Source organism: Galeopterus variegatus, unplaced genomic scaffold, assembly GCF_000696425.1.
Source record: "Galeopterus variegatus unplaced genomic scaffold, G_variegatus-3.0.2 Scaffold185, whole genome shotgun sequence".
NCBI classification, from domain to species: Eukaryota; Metazoa; Chordata; class Mammalia; order Dermoptera; family Cynocephalidae; genus Galeopterus; species Galeopterus variegatus.
The window spans coordinates 476,618-496,588 of NW_007726296.1; the positions used below are offsets into that span (position 1 = coordinate 476,618).

The 19,971-nt window shown below is 39.8% G+C and overlaps 1 protein-coding gene across 1 annotated transcript in view; it reads right to left on the reverse strand.

The window, feature by feature from the left end:
* LOC103582895 (chromosome unknown open reading frame, human C3orf20) overlaps positions 1-19,971 on the reverse strand; it is an 87,394-nt gene that overhangs the window by 22,757 nt on the left and 44,666 nt on the right. Inside the window, exons 10-11 of the mRNA XM_008564366.1 lie at positions 16,928-17,048; positions 15,373-15,625 (exon numbers count right to left, since the gene is read on the reverse strand). Of these exons, the coding sequence (XP_008562588.1) occupies positions 15,373-15,625; positions 16,928-17,048 (374 nt within the window). The remainder of the gene's footprint in view (positions 1-15,372; positions 15,626-16,927; positions 17,049-19,971) is intronic.

Here is a 19,971-nt window from a genome sequence, read left to right on the forward strand (position 1 = left end):
AAACCAAATTTAACAGCATATTAAAAGGATTATACACCATGACCAGGAGCCATTTGCCCAAGGACTGCAAAGGTGAATTCAACATACGAAGACCAATCAGTGTAATACACCACATTAATAGAATGAAGGGAAAACCCCACGTGATCATATCCACTGATGGAGAAAAGCATTGGACAAAATCTAACACGCTTTCATGATAAAAAAAACAGCCAACAAACTAGGAATAGAAGAAAACTTCCTCAATGTGATAAACAGCATTTATTAAAAACCCATAGCTAACACCATATTCAATTGGGAAAGAGTGAATGCTTTACTCCTTAGAGATCAGGAACAAGACAAGGACACCCATTTTCACCACCTCTATTCAATTTTGTACTGGATGTTCTAGCTAGAGCAATTAGACAAGAAAATAAATAAAAGGTATCTAATTAGAAAGAAATAGGTAAAACTATTTCTATTCCCAGATATAATCTTATGTATAGAAAATCCTAAAGAATACACACACACACACACACACACACACACACACACACACACACACATACTATTTAGAACCAATAAATTCAGTAAAGTTGCAGGATAAAAGACCAATATGCAAATATCAGTTGTATTTCTATGCATTAACAATGAACAATCTGAATAGGAAATTAAGAAGATAATCCCATTTATATGTTCCTAACACAAAGAGGTGGCAATGTTTGAGGCGATAGATATGCTAAATACCCTGATATGATCGTTGCTCACTGTATAAATGTACCCAAATAACACATTATACTCCAAAAATATATACAATTATCATGGGTCAAGTGAGAAAAAATAAATTAAAAAGAAAAAAAATTTCAGAGACAGAAGTATATTAGAGGTTACCAGAAACTGGGGGAAAGAAATAATGAGAAGTCACTACTTAATGGATACAGAGTTTATGGTTAGGATGGCAAAAACGTTTTAGGAATAGATAGAGGTGTGGTCACACAGCACTGTGAATGTAACTAATCCTTTCAACTGTATGTGTAAAAATGCTTAAAAGGAAGGGGCTGGCCAGTTAGCTCAGTTGGTTAGAGCACAGTCTTGTAACATCACGGTCAAGGGTTTGGATCACTGTATCAGCCAGCTGCCCTCCCCCCCAAAAAAAAATGCTTAAAAGGCAATCCTTATATTATATATATTTTACTACAATAAAAATAAATAAATAAAAAGAAAATAATTCTATTTATAATAGCATCAAAAAGGATAAAATATTTAGGAATAAATTTAACCAAAGGGTGAAAAGCTCATACAGCGAATACTACAATGAAAACATTGTTGAAAGAAATTTTTAAAAGACTACATATGAGTGAGATCATACAAGTATTTGTCTTTCTGTGCCTGGCTTACTTCATTTAACACAATGTCCTCCAGGTTCATCCATGTTACCACAAATGACAGGATTTTATTCTTTTTTTAATGGCTAAATAGTTTTCCATTGTGTATATTACCACGTTTTCTTTGTCCATTCATTTGTTAATGGACACTTAGGTTGATTCCATATCCTGGCTATTATGAATAGTGCTGCAGTAAACATGGTAGTGCAGATATCTCTTTGACATACTGATTTCATTTCTTTTGGATATATACCCAGTAGTGGGATTGCTGAATTACATGATAGTTCAGTTTTCAATATTTTGAAGAACCACCATACTGCTTTCTGTAATGACTGTAATGACTATACTAATTTACATGCACACCAACAGTGCATAACAGCTCCCCTTTCTCCAAATCCATGTCAGCACATTTTTTATGTCTTTTTGATATAGCCATCTAATTACGTTGAGGTTTTGGTTTTCATTTCCCTGATGATTAATGATGTTGAGGCTTTTTTCATATACCTGTTGGCCATTTGTATGTCTTCTTTTGAGAAATATCTATTCATAACTTTTGCCCATTTTATAATTGGATTATTTGGGTTTTTGCTATTGAGTTGAGTTCTTTACATACAGTTATGTGACACATAATGAGATTTTGGTCAACAACGGACCACATGTGCAATGGTGGCTGTACCATATAGCCTAGGTATTGACATCTTAACAATATTTAGTCTTTCAAAAGGTCAATATCCCTGATAGATGCAAAAATCCTCAACAAAATACTAGCAAACCAAATCAAGCACTACATTAAAAACATCATTCACCACAACCAAGTTGGATTCATCCCAGGGATGCAAGGATGGCTCAGCATATGCAAAGCAGTAAATGTGATACACCACATCAACAGAACGAATGATTAAAACCATATGGCCATCTCAATAAATGCAGAAAAAGCAGTTAACAAAATCCAGCATCTCTTCATGATAAGAATGCTCAACAGATTAGGCATTGAAGAAACTTACCTCAGCACAACAAAGACCAATTACAACAAACCCAAAGCTAATATCATACTCAAGAGTTCAGTACGGTTGTGGTGAGTTTCCTTGTTCTACTTAATTTTTCTTGTTTTCTCTCCTAGCATGGACCTGAGGGTAAACTGTGTAGAGGATTCTTAAAGCAAATGTACTTCACAGGGCCTAGTTTTCCAAAGCCTTGCATTTTCAAATATTGACCTTGTGGAAGACAGGAAATTTTCCTCAGGCTATAAAGTCTCTGGTGTGAGATAATTTGTGGCAAAGCAAGGTTGCTGGCTCAAGGGCAGACTAGTTACTGATTGTTATGTAAAGATACTGGAAAATCACTGGAGGGAGAAGGAATGTTTGCTAAGATCAAGCTTTTGTTGATAGGACCACTTAATTGCCTTACTGGAATGTCATCTTACTTGTTTCACTGAAAGTTACCAGCCTATATTGTTAAAATTTAACCCTACCTATGTTCTCTTCCTTTAACTTCCTGGTCTGGAAAATAAATGCAGGAAGAGAACCCCAATTCAGGGTTAATTTCCCAAGGAAGGGATGCCTCTCGATGGAGGGTCCTAGGGAGATTAACCACTTTGGGGTCTCTCACTGCTCAGAAGAGATGGGCTTTGAGTAATCCTTTGCATCTCTGTCACCCAGGGGAAGAGGGGTGACAAATCTGTGGGGGGCAAAGCAACAAAACTGAACTTTGAGAACTGAGCAGTGGAAATGGTGAGTGAAAACTCTCAGGAAAGACCTTCCTTTTAGCCACAGGACCTCAAAAAGGGATCCCTGTGATTCTGGGAGTATGGAGAGTCCTCTTTTTATTTTCTCTTTCATCCCTCCTGGCTCTGCCCCAAGGACAGTCCCAGTGGTAGAACTGCACTGCTGTGGCAGTGGTAGCAATGACATGGGCACCTGGAAACTCTGAGGGAGAGCCTATCCTCTGGATAAAAGAACTGGTGAAGAGGCCTCTGGTGTGCAGGGTGCAGGTGGGGTCTTCAATATTTTAAAAATCTCTCTTCTGTTGCTTCACCCTAGGGCAGGCCCAGTCATGGAAAATTTTGAGAGTGCCAGTGGCCACAACTCTGAAAAATCCTCGGTTTTTACCTAGAAGATTAAAAAATACTGGAGAGGGCCATCCCCTAATTCCATGTATAAATTGACATACGTCCTGGGCTCATGCCCAAGTTGTGCATGCATAGAACACCCCCAAAATGCACAGTAAAACTTTGGGAACTGAACTACCATGTCAACCACTGCACAAATTCCAGAGTAACTCCTAGAGTAGCATGTGAGGGGCAGATCTAAACGGCATTGTAAAGGCTTTAAAAATTGAACTGACATTGGAACCACCACCCATAGAAGGCAAGACAGAACTTGGAGTCTGACCCTAGCCGGGTTGGTTGTCTTCTAAAACAAACAAACAAAATCAAAATTCTCTAGAGAATTTTAAAAGGATCCAGAGTTTGACAAATAATATACAAAATGTTCAGATTATAAACCAAAATTACTTGACATACCCCAAATCAAGAAAATCTATCAAAAGGAAATGACAGATGCCAAACTTGAAATGACCCAGATGCTGGAATTATTGAAAGCTTTAAAAGGAAGATATTACAAAAATCCCTCATGAAATAAACAAAAAGATAGAAGCCATCTTATAAGAAATAGAAAATGTAAAAACTAAAATAAAATGAAAATTTTAGAACTGATATCAATATCTGAAATACAAAAATGTATTGGATGGGCTCAACAGCAGTATGGAGAACACAGAGGAAAGAGTGAGAAAATTCAAAGATAGACTAATTGAAATAATCCTATCAGAGACAAAAATGATTGATAAAATAAATAAATAAACAGGCACCTCTGGCTTCAGCCACCAGCCAATGAAATCATCCCCTCCATCTGCAAGGGCAGGATCAAGAGCTCACCCAGTTGCAGGTGCAAGCACTATGGGATAATGTGAGGTCCCAAGCTGTGGCTGTGGACTTACTGAAAATTAGAAATATCCTCTGGAAAACTGACCAGATTTGCAGATGGCTCTGCTGTCATATGGTCATGTGACACTGCAGTGATATTCACAGCTGTCAGTAAAACAAAACCTTCACCTTCCAAGTTCAGGCCTTTGGTGGTTGACTAAAGACAGAAGCCTGCTGGAGCAGGTAGAATTCCCACAAACTATCTTAGAAGAGAGATTGGTTCTTCTGATAAAGAAATTCTTACTAGTCAAATAATGGATTGTTCAATTAGACCTCTCTTTCTGGCTGGCTACTCCTTTAATACAGATGTGTGATCAGTTAGCAGTAGATGGTGTTAATGAACATGATGTCCTAGCAGTTATGGTGCTTCTGTAGCCTTCTCATTATCAGATATTCCCTGAAATGGATCTATCGGGGCAGCACAAGTAGGAATGATTGATGGAGAATGTGTTGTTAACCCAACATGAAAACAAATGTCTTCCAGTACTTTAAATTCAATAGAAAAACTAAAATGGAACACTGAAAGATATTCAAACAATCCAAAAGAAGCTAGGAAAAGGGAAAGAGAGGAAGAAAAAAAGCAGAGAATACAAACAGAAAATAACAAAATGGTAGATAAATACAACAATATTAATAATTATATTAAATGTAAATGGTCTAAATATACTAATTAAAAGACATAGTATTAGATTGGATAAATACTACTATTTTATATCCTGTCTACAAGAAACCCACTTTAAATATAATGATATAGACATATAAAAGTAAAAGTATAAAAAAGTTATACAATGCAAACACTAATTGAAAAAAGCTGGAATTGGCATGTTATCAATTATGTCTACAAGAAACCCACTTTAAATATAATGATATAGACATATAAAAGTAAAAGTATAAAAATGTTATACAATGCAAACACTAATTGAAAAAAGCTGGAATTGGCATGTTATCAATTATAGATTATAGAAAAAGAAAAATTATTAGGTATAAAGAAAGACATTACATAATGATAAAAGGGTTAATTCAACAAAAAGACATAATAATCCTAAATGTGCTATACCTCACAACATAGCTCAAAGATGTATGAAGCAAAACATGATTGAACTTGAAGGAAAATAGACAAATTCACAATCATACTTGGAAACATAAATACTCCTTTCTCAGGAGTGTTCCCCAGTAGAACAAAAATACAGAAAATCAATAAGGATATAGAAGACCTTAACAACGCTATCAACCAACTTGATGTCATTGACATTTATTCAAGACTCTACCCAACAAGAGCAGAATACACATTGTTTTCATGTAGCATTCACCAACATAGACCACATTCTGAGGTCATCAAACAAACCTTTACAAATCTAAAAGAAAGGACATCATACAAAATATATTCTCAGACTATGCCAGAAATAAACTAAAAATCAATGACGGAAAGCTATCAAGAAAATCTCCAAATACTTGGAAATTAAACACTATACTTCTAAATTACTATGGGCCAAAAATGAAATTACAAAGAAATTAGAAAATATTTTAAACTGAATATAAATAAAAACATAATATAAAATTTGTGGGATGCAGATAAAGCATTGCTTAGAGGGAAAGTTACAGAATAAAATGCTTACAGATAAAGGGTCTTCAAAAAGTTCATGAAAAGATTCATGTTATCTATTAATGCCATTTTTTCACAAACTGTTTAAAGTACCCTCATATTAGAAAATAAGGCCTCGGGCCGGCCCGGTGGCGCACTGCTATAGTGCGCCACTTGGGAAGCACGGCGGCGCTCCCGCCGAGGGTTCGGATCCCACATACAGACCGGTTCCCGCTCACTGGCTGAGCGAGGCGCGGGAGCAGCACCGAGGGTTGCGATCCCGTTGCCAGTCCTGGTCCGGTACGGGGGCGACACTGAGGGTTGCAATCCGTTGCCGGACACGGAAAAAGACAAAAAAAAAAAAAAGAAAAAAGAAAATAAGGCCTCAAACTAATAATCTACAGCTAGAAAAAAAGCAAGTTAAATACAAAAGAATACAGAAGGAAGATAGAAATAAAGAGCAGAAATCAATGGAACTGAAAACAGAAAAATAGAGGAAATCAATAGAACCAAAAGCTGATTTTTTTGAAAAGATCAATAAAATTTATAAAACTGTAGCTAGACTGATCAAGAAAGCTGATTTTTTTGAAAAGATCAATAAAATTTATAAAACTGTAGCTAGACTGATCAAGTTTACAAAAAAAAAAAAAAAAAGACACAAATTAGTTTATCAGTATAAGAAATAAAATAGGGTATATCACTAAAGACGCTATAGACATTAAATGTGAATATGGAAAAACAAAACAAACAAAAAAGCTCCATGCATATAAATTCAATAACTTAGATAAAATGGACCAATTCCTTTAAAGACACGAACTGCAAAAATACACTCATGAAGAAACAGATAACCAGAATAGTCCTATATTTATTAAAGTAATTTTTTCTTCCATCTTATTTTATTTTTTTATAACAAGGATATACGTATTTATTTGTTCAAATAACAAATACATAAACTGAATAACAGATGAATAACAAAATATTTTGTAGAAAGTAGGCCTTCAAATTGTCACAAAAACTGTTGATGTAAAACTTATTAAAATAAAATTTACATATTTCATTTTATAATCTCTATAATTATTTGAAATAGCTCTCCAAAGTCTTCCAAAAGCATGCAAATATCAAATTAATTTCAACAGAGGAAGATGAATAAACTTTTCAAGGGCAAATTAATATCTAAGCATATCAACAAATTCACTTAATAAAAAGAAATCAAGAACAGAAATTAAATATCTAAGTTTAGCAACATAAATTTAAAAACATAAAGTTTAGCATGAAAAATCAATAAAACAGAATATAAACCTAAGGGCACTTCAAAAAGTTCATGGAAAAATAGAATTGAAAGATAACAAAAAACTTTCCATGAACTTCTTGTTTTATTTGTTTGTTTAAATTTTTCCTTTTTCTGTTTTTAGAAAACTAAGATCATGGAAAATATGTTCTCTGACCACAATAACAGAAGGAAGTTTAGAAAACTCACAAATGTATGGAAATTAAACTATACTCTCCTAAATAAACAATGGGTAAAAAGAAAAATCACAGGGAAATTTAGAGAGTACCTTGAGATTAAGATCAAAGTGTAACATATCAAAATTTATAGGGTGCAGGGCTCATGTAGTGCTTAGAGGAAAATTTATACTTGTAAACACCTANATGTTCTCTGACCACAATAACAGAAGGAAGTTTAGAAAACTCACAAATGTGTGGAAATTAAACTATACTCTCCTAAATAAACAATGGGTAAAAAGAAAAATCACAGGGAAATTTAGAGAGTACTTTGAGATTAAGATCAAAGTGTAACATATCAAAATTTATAGGGTGCAGGGCTCATGTAGTGCTTAGAGGAAAATTTATACTTGTAAACACCTATATTAAAAATAAGAAAATTCTCAAATCAGTAATGTAAACTTCCACCTTAAGAAAATAGAAAAAGTCAAGCAAACTAAAACAAAAGCAAATATAAGTAGGAAATAACAAAGATTACAACAGAAATATATGAAATAGGGAATTAAAAGAAATAGAGAAAATCAACAAAATCAAAAGTTGATTCTTTAAAAAGATCAACAAAATTTGCAAACCTTTATCCAGATTGACCAAAAAAAAAAAAAAGAGAAAGACTGAAATTACTAAAATCAGAAATAAAGTAGGGGCATTATTACATTGTCACTATGGCTTTTTGTGATGGTAAGGTTTAATTTCTTTCTCTTTCTTGTTTGCATTTTTTTCTACCAGTGAGTTTTGTTCTTTCTTGTGTATTCATGGTAGTAATTGTTTTTCAAATTCCAGATGAAGGACTTCCTTGAAGATTTCTTGTAGGGCTGGTTGTGTGGTAGTGAACTCCTGTAGCTTTTGTTTGTCTGGAAAATACACTATTTTCCCCTCATTTCTGAAGGATAGTCTTGCTGGGTACAATATTCCTGTTTGGTAGGTTTTTTTCTTTTAGTATTTTGAAAACATCATCCCATTTTCTTGTGGCCTGTAGAGCTTCTGTTGAGAAGTCTGCTGTTAGTCTGATAGGGGCTCCCTTATAGGTGACTTGATACTTTTCTCTCTCTTCTTTTAAGATTCTCTCTTTGTCTTTGAGCTTTGTCAGTTTGATGATAATGTGTCTTGGTGAAAATCTTTTTGGGTTGAATCTGTTTGGGGATGTTTGGGCCTCCTGGATCTGAAGGTTCTTGTCTCTCCCTATACCTGGGAAGTTTTCCATTATTATTTTGTTGGATATGTTTCCCATGACTTTTCCTTTATTCTCCTCTTCTGGAACACCCATGATTCAAGTGTTTGTGCACTTAAGGTTGTCTGCTAGCTCTCTTAGATTTTCTTCATTTAAAAAATTCTTTTTCCTCGGGCCGGCCTGGTGGCGCACTGGAGAGTGCGCCGCTTGGGAGTGCGGCAGCACTACCGCTGAGGGTTTGGATCCCATGTGGAGACCGGTTCCCGCTCACTGGCTGAGCGCGGTGCGGGCGCAACACCGAGGGTTGCGATCCCGTTGCCGGTCCCCGGTACGGGCACGACACCGAGGGTTGCGATCCCGTTACCGGTCAGTAAAAAAGACAAAAAGGAAAAAAAAATTCTTTTTCCTTTTTTTGGTCTGCCCAAGTTATTTCAAAAAGGCTATCTTCAAGATCAGAAATTCTTTCTTCTGCTTGTTCTAGCCTGCTGCTTAAGCTCTTGGTTGTGTCTTTTATTTTGTTGAGTGAATCTTTCAGTTCTACAAGTTCTGCTACATTCTTTTTAAGGTATTAATCTCTTTGTAAATTTCCTCCTTCATAATCTGGATTTTTTTCTCATTTCATTATGTTGTCTAACGGAGTGTGAAGGTTAATTCTAGATGTCAACTTGGTTAGATGAAGGAATGCTGGAAAACCTGGTAAAGCAATCTTTACAGGTGTTTCCAGCAGAGATTAGTATAAGAGTCTGAGTGGCCCGAGTGGGAAAGATCCACCTTCAGTGTGGGTGGGAACCATCCAATCCACTGGGGGTCTGGAGAGAACAAAAGACAGAGGAAAGAGGTGAAGCTTTCTCTCTCAATCTGCTGGAGCTGGGATACACTCTTCTCTTCTGTCTGTGGACATCAGAGCTTGAGACTCTTCAGCTTTTGGGTTCCAGAACTTATACCAAGGACACCATCAGCTTCCTTGGTTCTGAGGCCTTTGGATTTGGACTGAGCCATGCTACCAGCATCTGGTTTATAGACGGCCTATTGTGGGACCTTTCTTCATAGCCACGTGAGCTAATTCCCCTAATAAATTCCTCTCATATAATTATAACATATCCTATTGATTCTGTCTCTCTGTAGAACCCTGACTAATACACAGACTCTTCTCATATCTCAGTGTCTTTCCTTAAGATTGTTGCTTGGAATTCCTTCTCAGTCGTTTCAAGAGTTTCCTGCTGTATAGAGTCTTATATTTGAGAATTACTGTATTCTTTTGGAGGTGTCATATTTTCTTGAGTTTTCGTATTTCTAGTATCTCTGCATTGATGTCTGGTCATCTGGTTGAGCAGTTGCTTCTTCTGTTATGGAGTGGGATCTGAGTACAGAGACTTCCTCTTTTAATTCCAGACTCTGCTGGTGACTTTCCTTTTGTCAATGCAGTTGAATGGCTGGTGGGCCAGCTGCGCCATGTCTGTGGCTTCTACTGTGGCAATGAGCCAATTCTGTGGCTGCCATGGCTGTGGTGATAGTTATAGTGGGGCACTCAGAAGTGGTGTTTTTAACATGCAGTCAGGTGGGGGTTGCTGCCCTTGGCTCCTGCCTTTAACCTCAAGTGTGCTTGCTCCTTGCCTTGTCTGCTCCTGGGTGGTTTGGCTGCGCTTGGCTCCCGCCTAGGAACCTGGGTAGTTTATATTTGATAAGCTTTAGTAGTTCATAGTTTTCAAAGAATTGCTTGATTTCATCTATGTTGTCAAATTTTTGTCTGTAGAGCTTTCTGAAGTATTTCCTTATTCTACTTTCAATATCTGTATGGTCTGTAGTGATATCTGCTCTTTCATTCTTGATACTGCTAATTTGAATATTATCTCTCTTTTCTTTTTCTCAATTTTATTGTTTTTTTACAACCAGCTTTTAGTTTCATTAATTTTCAGTCTTTAATTTTATTGATGTCTGTTCTCTTTTAATTATTCATTCATATGCTTACTTTTGATTTATTCTGTTCTTTTTCTAGTTTATTGAGGTAGACGCTTAATTTATTGAGTTGAAACTTTGGTTCTTTTTTTTTTTTATTTTTTTGTTCACTGGCAGATATGGTGCTTCTTTTCTCATATAAGCACTTAGTGCTATAAATTTCATTCTAATCCTTGCTTTCACTTAGTGCCACAGATATTGATTTGTTATAATTTCATTATCATTCAGTTCAATAAATACATATTTTAGTACACTTAAGACTTCTTCTTTTACCAATGAATATTTAGAAATGTGTTGTTTGATGTCCAAGATTTTGAAGATTCATCCATGGATATGGAAAATGTGGTATATCTACACAATGGAATACTACTCTGCTATAAAAAAATGAAATACTGCCATTTGCAATGACATGGATGGACCTAGAGAGAATTATATTAAGTGAAACAAGTCAGGCACAGAAAGAGAAATACCACATGTTCTCACTTATTGGTGGGAGCTAAAAATAAACAAATAAATTCACACACACACACAAAAAAAAAAAAAAACGGGGGGGAGGGGAAGAAGACATAACAATTACAATTCCTTGAAGTTGATACAACAAGCAAACAGAAAGGACATTGTTGGGTGGGAAGTGGGAGAGGGAGGGAGGTTTTGGTAATGGGCCACAATAATCAACCACATTTTATATTGACAAAATAAATTTTTTTTAAAAACCCACAAAAAAAATAGAAGACAACCCAATTAAAAAATGAGCAAAAAATTTTAACAAACACTTCACCAGAGAAAATATATGAGGTAAATAAACCCATGAAAAGCTGCTCAACATCATTAGTTATTAGGGAAATACAAATAAAATGATAATGGAAAATCACTGCAGGTCTATTAGAATAACTTTAAAAAATAAACCTCACAATACCAAGTACTAACAAAGATTCAGAGCAACTGGAAGACTCATACATTGTTGGTGGGAATGCATAATGGTACAGCTATGTGGGAAGACAGTTTGGCAGTATTTTGTCAAGTTAAACATGCATTTACTATATGACCCATCAATCTAGCTCTTAAGTATTTACCCAAATGAAATGAAAACCTATGCTCAGATAAGAATCTGCTCACAAGTATTTACAGCAGTTTTCTTCACAGTCAACAGAAACTGAAAACAATCCAAACGTTTTTCAGTGATTGAGTGCATAAACAAAATTTTGCCCATCCATTGCATGTAATATATGCAGAAAAGAGTTAACATTAGAAGACCCGAGGCTGCTCTATCTTTAGAAGGACTTGCTTACAAGGTTGGCTCTTGGGTAGTATCTGGGAACTTGGCACTTGAACCATTCACTGCTCTGTGGCTACACTATACAAACAATGTGGTTTATGCTGAACCCCTGCTTTCCTTCTGGCAGTCTGGAGTTTAAAAGTTGCTAGGCAGAGAGTGTCTATGTGACCAGCACCCAATAAAAACCTTGGGTTCTGAGTCTCTAATGAGCTTCTGTGAGCAGAAACATTGCCCGCATATTACTGCATTTTTCACTGCTGGAGAAAGGAGTATGCTTGGTGTGTCCCCTTGCCTGTGTATGGTTTCCTTCAGATTCGACTTTTGTCTTTTTCCCTTGCTGATCCTATCATGTATACTTTTACTGCAATAAACCTTATCCATGAGTACAAGTATGTGCTGAGTTCCATGAGTCCTAGTAAATATCTGAATGTAGAGGTGGTGTTGGGGCCCCTTGAGACAGAATACTACCCAGCAATAAAAAGAAATGAACAACATGGTGAAATCTTGCATACAGCACACTAAACGAAAGAAGGTAGATTCAAAAGGCTATATGCGGTATAATTCCATTTATATTATATCTTGGAACAAAGAACAGATCAGTAGTTTTCAGGGATTAAGAATGAGGGAAGGGTTTGACTCGAAAGGAGTAGCACAAGGGAATTTATTTTTTTGGTTGGGGGTGATGGAATTGTTTGCATCTTGGCTGTGGTGGTGATTACATAACTCTATGCACTTGTCAAAACTCAGACTTTTATACCAAAGTGAGTAAAAATTACCATAAATAAACTAAAAATAAATTAAAATTGAGATAAAGTCAATTACTTTTCTATGTACCAGCAACAAATAGAAAAATAAGTTAAAAATATAATTTATAATAGCATCAAAACTATTAAATACTCTAGAATAAATCTAATGAAAGACCTTATTCTAAAATAAGACCTCTATGCTGAAAACTATAAAATACGATAGAGATACTAGAGAATACCTAAATAAATAAAAAGACATATCATGTTCATGGATTGAAATATTCCACTATTACACAGACATTAACAATCTAATTGAAATCCCAGGACATTTAAAAAGCATTGACAGGCTGATTCTAAAATTATATGGAAATGTAAAGAAGGGCCAAGAACAGCAAAACAACTTAGAAGAACACAGTTTGAGTACTTATTCTGCTGTATATCAGTACTAATTATAAAGCAATAATCAAGATATTTTGTATCGATAAAAGGTTGAACAAATAGAAAACAAAATAGGGAGTCCAGAAAATGACCCCTGATTTTGCACCAAAGAACTGAGGGAAAATTGCAATCTTTTCTAGAGGTAATACTGAATCAGTTAGATAAACATACAGAAAAAAATTAATACTTAGCTTCTACTTTACATCATATACAGAAATCATTTCTAGATGGTGATTAGATATAAATGTAAAAGTTCAAACAAAAAAGCTACTAGAAAGCAACTTTGGAGAATATCATCATGTTGTTTAAGGAAAGTTCTTGAGCAGGATTTAAAAAATCTCTAATTATAAAAAAGATTGAAAATTGGGGCTGGCCCACGGCTCACTCAGGAGAGTGCAGTGCTGATAACACCAAGGCCATGGGTTCAGAGCCTATATAGGGATGGCTGGTTTGCTCACTGGCTGAGCATGGTGCTGACAACACCAAGCCAAGGGTTAAGATCCCCTTACCAGTCATCTTTAAAAAAAAAAAAATAGAAAATTGGGCATTAAATTTAATAACTCTGTTCATCAATAGACACCATTATCAGAGTAAAAGTGAAAGGATCATTTGCAATATGTATAACTGACAAAAGTCTTGTATCCACAATATATAAAGAACTCCTACAAATCAATCAAGAGAAGATAAACAATCCAGTAGAAAAATGTACAAAAGATCTGAATAGGCACTTTGCAAAGGAGAATATCCAAAATGGTCAATGAACAATTGAGAAGGTGCTCAACCTCTGTAGTCATCACGGAAATATGAATAAAAGCCATTTCATCACTGAGAAAACACATTTCATCATTAGTGAATGGCTATAATTGAAATGACTGACAATATCAAGCGTTGGTGAGGACATGGAGCCACTGGAACTCTCAGACACTGATGGTGGGGGCGAAGCTTGATACAACCACTGCAGAGAACAGACATCCTAGACTAGAAGCAGAACATATACTTTATGACAGCTATTTCACATCCAGGCATATACCAATCAGAAATGAGGACATATGTTAATAGTAACACAGTTTGTCATTATCAAAACTGTAAACAACCCAGATGTCCATCAACATTAGAATGTGTAATTTCTGGTATATTCATACAATAGATTATTGTATGACTGCTATATGTAACAACATGAATAAATCTCACAATCATAATGTTGAGCCCAAGGGGCCAGACACCAAAGAAAACATACTGAATAGATCTATTTAAATAAATAAATAAAAACTAATCTATGAAGTTAGAAATCTTCTCTCTGGGGAGAAGAGGGGGTTAGTGATTAGGAGGGACAAGAGATGGCTTCTAAGGAGCTGGTAATGTTCTGTTCCTTGACTTGGTGGTTACAGTTCATGTTCATTTTGTGATATTCATTGAGCTATACACCTAGGGTTTTCCCATTTTCTGTGCATGTATTTTATATTTTTTTAAAGTTTAAAATATAAAAAATATATTTTTACACTTTTTCAAGTTAAAAAAAGATACATCAGATGATGTCACTTCCTTTGCCAAAGCTATGGAATGGCTTCCTGTAACACTAGCAAGGCTACTTGATGGGACTCCTGCCTGCCTCTCTGTCCTCCATTCACATCACTGTCCCCTTTCTTCCCTACACTCCAGCCCCAGCAGTCTTCTTACTGCCCCTCACACCTACCAAACTTGTTCTGTCTCAGGGCCTTTGCACTTGCTGCACCCTCTGCCTGATGTTCCTTCCCCACATCTTCTTGTTTTTCATCCTTCATGCCTCCTTTTAAATATCACCTCCTCAGAATTGCCTTCCCTGACCCCTCAACAGGATGGAGCCCATCCCACTCCACCTCCCAGTCGCTCTCGATCCCCAGGGACAGGGAGCATTTTCTACAGAGGGCAGGACAGAAAATATTCTAGGCTTGCAGGACAGATGGTCTGCCACAAGTACTCCACACTTGTACGGTGGTGATAGGGAAATGATGAGCGTGGCTGTGTTCACAGAAGACCTTATTCACGGAGACTGACATTGAATTCCATATCGTTTCACATGTCATGAAACAGCCTTCTTTTGATATTTTTCCCCCAAGCACTTAAAAATGTAAAAACCATTCTTAGCTCACCCTTTAAAAAGTGGGCGGCAGGGCCAGATCCAGCCCACAGCCAACCCCGGCTCTAACCCATTACTGGTTTTTCTTTCCTAAGCCTTACGGCCACCTAAAATGACTTCATTTGTTCAAATGTTTACTTCCTATCTTCCCCGCACTTGGAATTTAAGCTCGGAAAGGCAGGGGCCTCGTCTGTTTTGTTCACCACAGCGCCTGACACCACGGAGGAAATGAAGGAGGAGGCTGACCTGGACGTGAGCGTGGATTTGGCTCGCATTCTGGTGGTCTTCTTTCGCACGGGGCTCACAGGAGCTGACCCAGGCTCCTCCTTCGAAGACTCTTCAACTGAGGATGCTGGCCAGAGAGACTGAGGTCGGGGAAGGGTTTCTCCCGAGTACAAACTTAGCTTGCGGGCCCGCTCATGGTAAGGTGTGGACTTCATCTTCAATCGACCAAAATCCGCCTCTTCCCTGATGGTGGGATATTCTATGGTGAACAGACCTGTTAACAGGTGACAGCACAGTCACTTTCCCTTCACAGCCGGGCCTCTCTGGCCTGCTGCTTGGCTCTGCACGTCGGAGCCCACCTGAACCCACTGTCTCCACGTCTTCACTCACTGACTCTCCCCTGTCATCCAGCACAGTGCCCACGCCCAGCACGTGAGCCATCAGTAAGTGCTGGCTGAATGTCAGAGTAGATAAATCTTATTTCTGCTCATTCTCTGAGACCCAAGTTCAATCTCACTCTCCCAGGGGCCCATGTGTCCTCCACAGAACACAGCGCAGAGGCGAAGTCGACACACTCCCGGCCCACACTGTTCCCTTCCCCAAGAACGCTGCCCCTGTGTCTCCAGATTTAAGTCAATTCCATCTCCTGTCTTTGCTGTACTGTATTTGTTTATATTCTTGTCTTGCTTTCCCCACTAGACTGGAAAACTTCTGGGGCCAGGGACCTCTCACTCCTTCATTCACTTACCAAATACTTACTGAATGTGGGTGCTGGGCATATAGAGAAAACCCAAGACAGGGCTCCCTGCCTCTGGGAACTCCTAGGGCTAGGTGCAGGATGGGGGCAAGTGAGAAGATATTCACAATGCTAGGGAGTCAGATTTATAACTAGAGGAGGTATGAAATGCTGTGGGAGCCCAGAGGAGGTGTGACCCATTCCAGCAACTGAACTGAGTCTCTAGGGACAAGGAGAAACTCCCCAGAAAGGCCATGAGGGGAGCATGGCCCCTCTGTGCCTAGCTGGGGGTAGCATGAAGGAGGGGCCAATGTCGCCTTGTTCCCAGGCCCATCAGCAGTGAGGAGGAGAGCCCAGATGTGGAAGGGTCCTAAGGCCTCCCACGCCACCTGGGGGAGCTCTGTGGGCCTAACGGGGACAGCCTGGTGAGGCGCATGCTTTTCCTCTTCTGCTGAGGTCTTCTGCAACAAGGGGAGAAGGGTGGGGCAACAAACGGATAAGGGGTGACACAGGAGATGGGGCTGTGGGGGTGGGGACTGAGAGGGACACAGAAAGACAGGGAGCAACCAGGACCGTCAGACAGTCACATGGGGATGCCAAAGACACAGGGGGAGGATTCAAACACTGAAGTGGCCGAGTTCACCATTCTTAGCTGCATGGCCGGGCAAATCCCCTCAGCAACACGAGCCTAGTGACCCCATCTAAGATGGGGAATATCTCCCCAGAGGCTCAGATTCAGGACAGAATGGGCGGTGAAGAGCTGGCCTTTGAGATGGCTTGCAAGCGACCTGGGGTTTGGAAAGCCCTCGGATAAGCCTTTGCCCGCTTTCTGCCCCTCACCTGCTGCCAGCAGAACAGAATTCATAAACTGAGTCACCGTCTTCTGAAACCGCTTCTTGATCTCAGCCAGGGCTCGGCTCATCTTATGTATCCTGTCGTCTGTGTTGCTGATTCTGCGGGCCTGATGGAGAGGGGTGAACAGGAAGGGCTGTTGTCACCTGTCCCTCCAGGAGCCGTCTGCCTGCTCAGTCCTAACCAGGGCTTGCTTGGTTTGGAGGTTGTGCTGTTCTCTCCACCTGGAACACACATCCCTCCCTCTCTGCCCAGTGGATTCCTGCACACTGGCCCAGACCTGACTCAAACGTCTCTCTCCTTTCAGGGTTTCCCCTGATTATCCCGGGCAGAACTGCTCCTCGCCTTGCCCTCCCGTCGGGCTCTCTGTGCAGCTTGAAGACAGACGTTAATGCTTTATGAAGTAGTTAACTGTGTTTGAGCCTGTCTCCTGCACTAGATTGTAAGAGGGCAGCGCTTGAGTCTGGGTCTCCTTTGTGTCTGAGTGACCGTCACGCAGAAGGTGCTGAGTAAATGTTGCAGCATTCACGCATAACTGTATGGACACAGGCCTGTGCAGAGCTTTCACTGCCAGTCTACCTCTGTAGCAGGTGCTGCGGTGCATCCCCAGAGCTTCCTTCATCCCTTCAGCTGCCAGAGTATTGGCTGCTGACAGCTCCCAGCTAACAAATGGCCCTTGGCCAAGGTTACAGCAATGGAATGGTCACAGGGGGGCAAAAAGACCCAGGCCTTTTGCCTCAATTCAGGGTTATTCTCAAGTGCCATTCTGGCTTCAGTGTTCCCTGTGGGATTGCTAAAGCCTTTCCTGGGGCTGTCCTGAGGTTCAACCTCTCTCTCTGCCCCAAGTCGCCTTCCCTTGGAACCTCAGAGGGGCTGTTCCCGAGAGTAGCCCCAGTAAACCCCTGCACACTTGTCTCCATTCCAGAGACGGTTTCCCAGGGGACCCAGCCTATGACCTGCTCTGAACAGCTGGGGTCTCAGTGGCACTGTAAAACCAGGCTCAGATTGCAGAGTCAGTCGTAGCCAGGTCTGACTTTCTCTCCAGGAAGCCTTCCTTGATTTCCTCACCAGCAGCAATCACCTTCTCTGCTGAGCTTCCATATCTGCCCATTCCTGTCCTTTTTGCCCTGGGTCGTGGTCATTTTTACTTCCTTTATCCCTAAACTCAGTCAGCTCCTTGAGGGCAGGATCTGTGCTTTCTATAGTTCCACTTAACACAGAGGAAACATGAAAAAAAATTGCTTCTGTGGAATTTGAGCCTCAGGTGGACAGAGTGAGGTGGGCAGAGGATAGACTTTCTGGAGAACCACGAAGTCAGCCCACATGTCCTTCTTTACCGTGCACCCTCAGAGGGGCTGTTCCCGAGAGTAGCCCCAGTAAACCCCTGCACACTCGTCTCCATTCCAGAGACGGTTTCCCAGGGGACCCAGCCTATGACCTGCTCTGAATAGCTGGGGTCTCAGTGGCACTGTAAAACCAGGCTCAGATTGCAGAGTCAGTCGTAGCCAGGTCTGACTTTCTCTCCAGGAAGCCTTCCTTGATTTCCTCACCAGCAGCAATCACCTTCTCTGCTGAGCTTCCATATCTGCCCATTCCTGTCCTTTTTGCCCTGGGTCGTGGTCATTTTTACTTCCTTTATCCCTAAACTCAGTCAGCTCCTTGAGGGCAGGATCTGTGCTTTCTATAGTTCCACTTAACACAGAGGAAACATGAAAAAAAATTGCTTCTGTGGAATTTGAGCCTCAGGTGGACAGAGTGAGGTGGGCAGAGGATAGACTTTCTGGAGAACCACGAAGTCAGCCCACATGTCCTTCTTTACCGTGCAGGCAGGAATTCTGTGAAGCAAGCCCCCAGTTACAGACAAGCCTCAACCATCCTTCCAACTGCTGGCCCAGCCACTGCTTCTGGGCTAATTTTATTTATTTATTTGTAATTTATACCCAGTCTGCTTCCAAAAAGAACTTGAGGTGGCATCCAGGGCTAATAAAGCATTTAAAGTGAGGCATTGCCTCGCTTCCGAAGTGCTGCCGTGATAGAAATATCTAGTGATGGGCCAGGCCTCAGGGCCGTAAAAGCTGGGACTGTCATCCTGCCTGTCACTCTGATGGGTGACTCTTTCTTGGGTGATGGGTGTCTGGGGAAGCCATTTAATAAGCTTCCCAGGGACAGAGACTTTGAGGGAGGAGGCTACCCACCCCCCCACCGCCCACCGCAGCTTTCCCAGGGGGCCATGGATTTTGCTGATGAGAGATAAACAGCCCCAAACAAGCACACACAGATGGAGCTAAACGGCTTGTAAAAGTCCCAGGATGGGAGCGTGTTAAAGTTGGGTGAGTGCTTACACATCACTCCATAGATGGGGAAACTGAGGCCCAGACAGGAAAGGGACTGGCCCAAGGCTCAATGTCCTCTTCCTAGCTCAGGCTCTTTGCTGGCCCCAGCACCCAGCACATTTTCTCTGAGGCTCCTTGCAACTCTCAAGGTCCAAGAATCTAATTTGGGCAAATTGTCTGAGTGGCAGGATTTCATGTAAAAACATCCCAAGATGCTTAACCAGGCAGTTAAGGTCAACATTTGGAAACCCCGTTACCCACAGGAAATCATGGCATTTCCTCAGTGTCTCTGTGTATCTAGTTATAAAGCTGCAGTATATAGTACACACTTTGCATTCTCTGACAGAAGAGACCTCAACGCTTTTTTGGCAAGTCAGTCTTCTCAGGCAACATCAGCTTCTGTCATTTATAGGACAGCACTGTTTTCAGAAGCTGTTTTAACGTATCGGTCTGTTTATCCCTATCTTAAATGTCCCCAGTACGGTTATGCTCTTTGAATTACTGTGTCATTTTAAATAACTTCTCAGCCTTCTACTGTGCTGTCAAGCTGTGCCTGTGGAAGCTTCCCTGAATGGAGACTCTGCCCTCCACACCAGCATGGTCCAGGAGAAATACTATGTGAGCTTTGTATGTGGGTTTTTTTTTTTTTTTTCCTTTTTGTCTTTTTTTGTGACTGGTAACGGGATCACAACCCTCGGT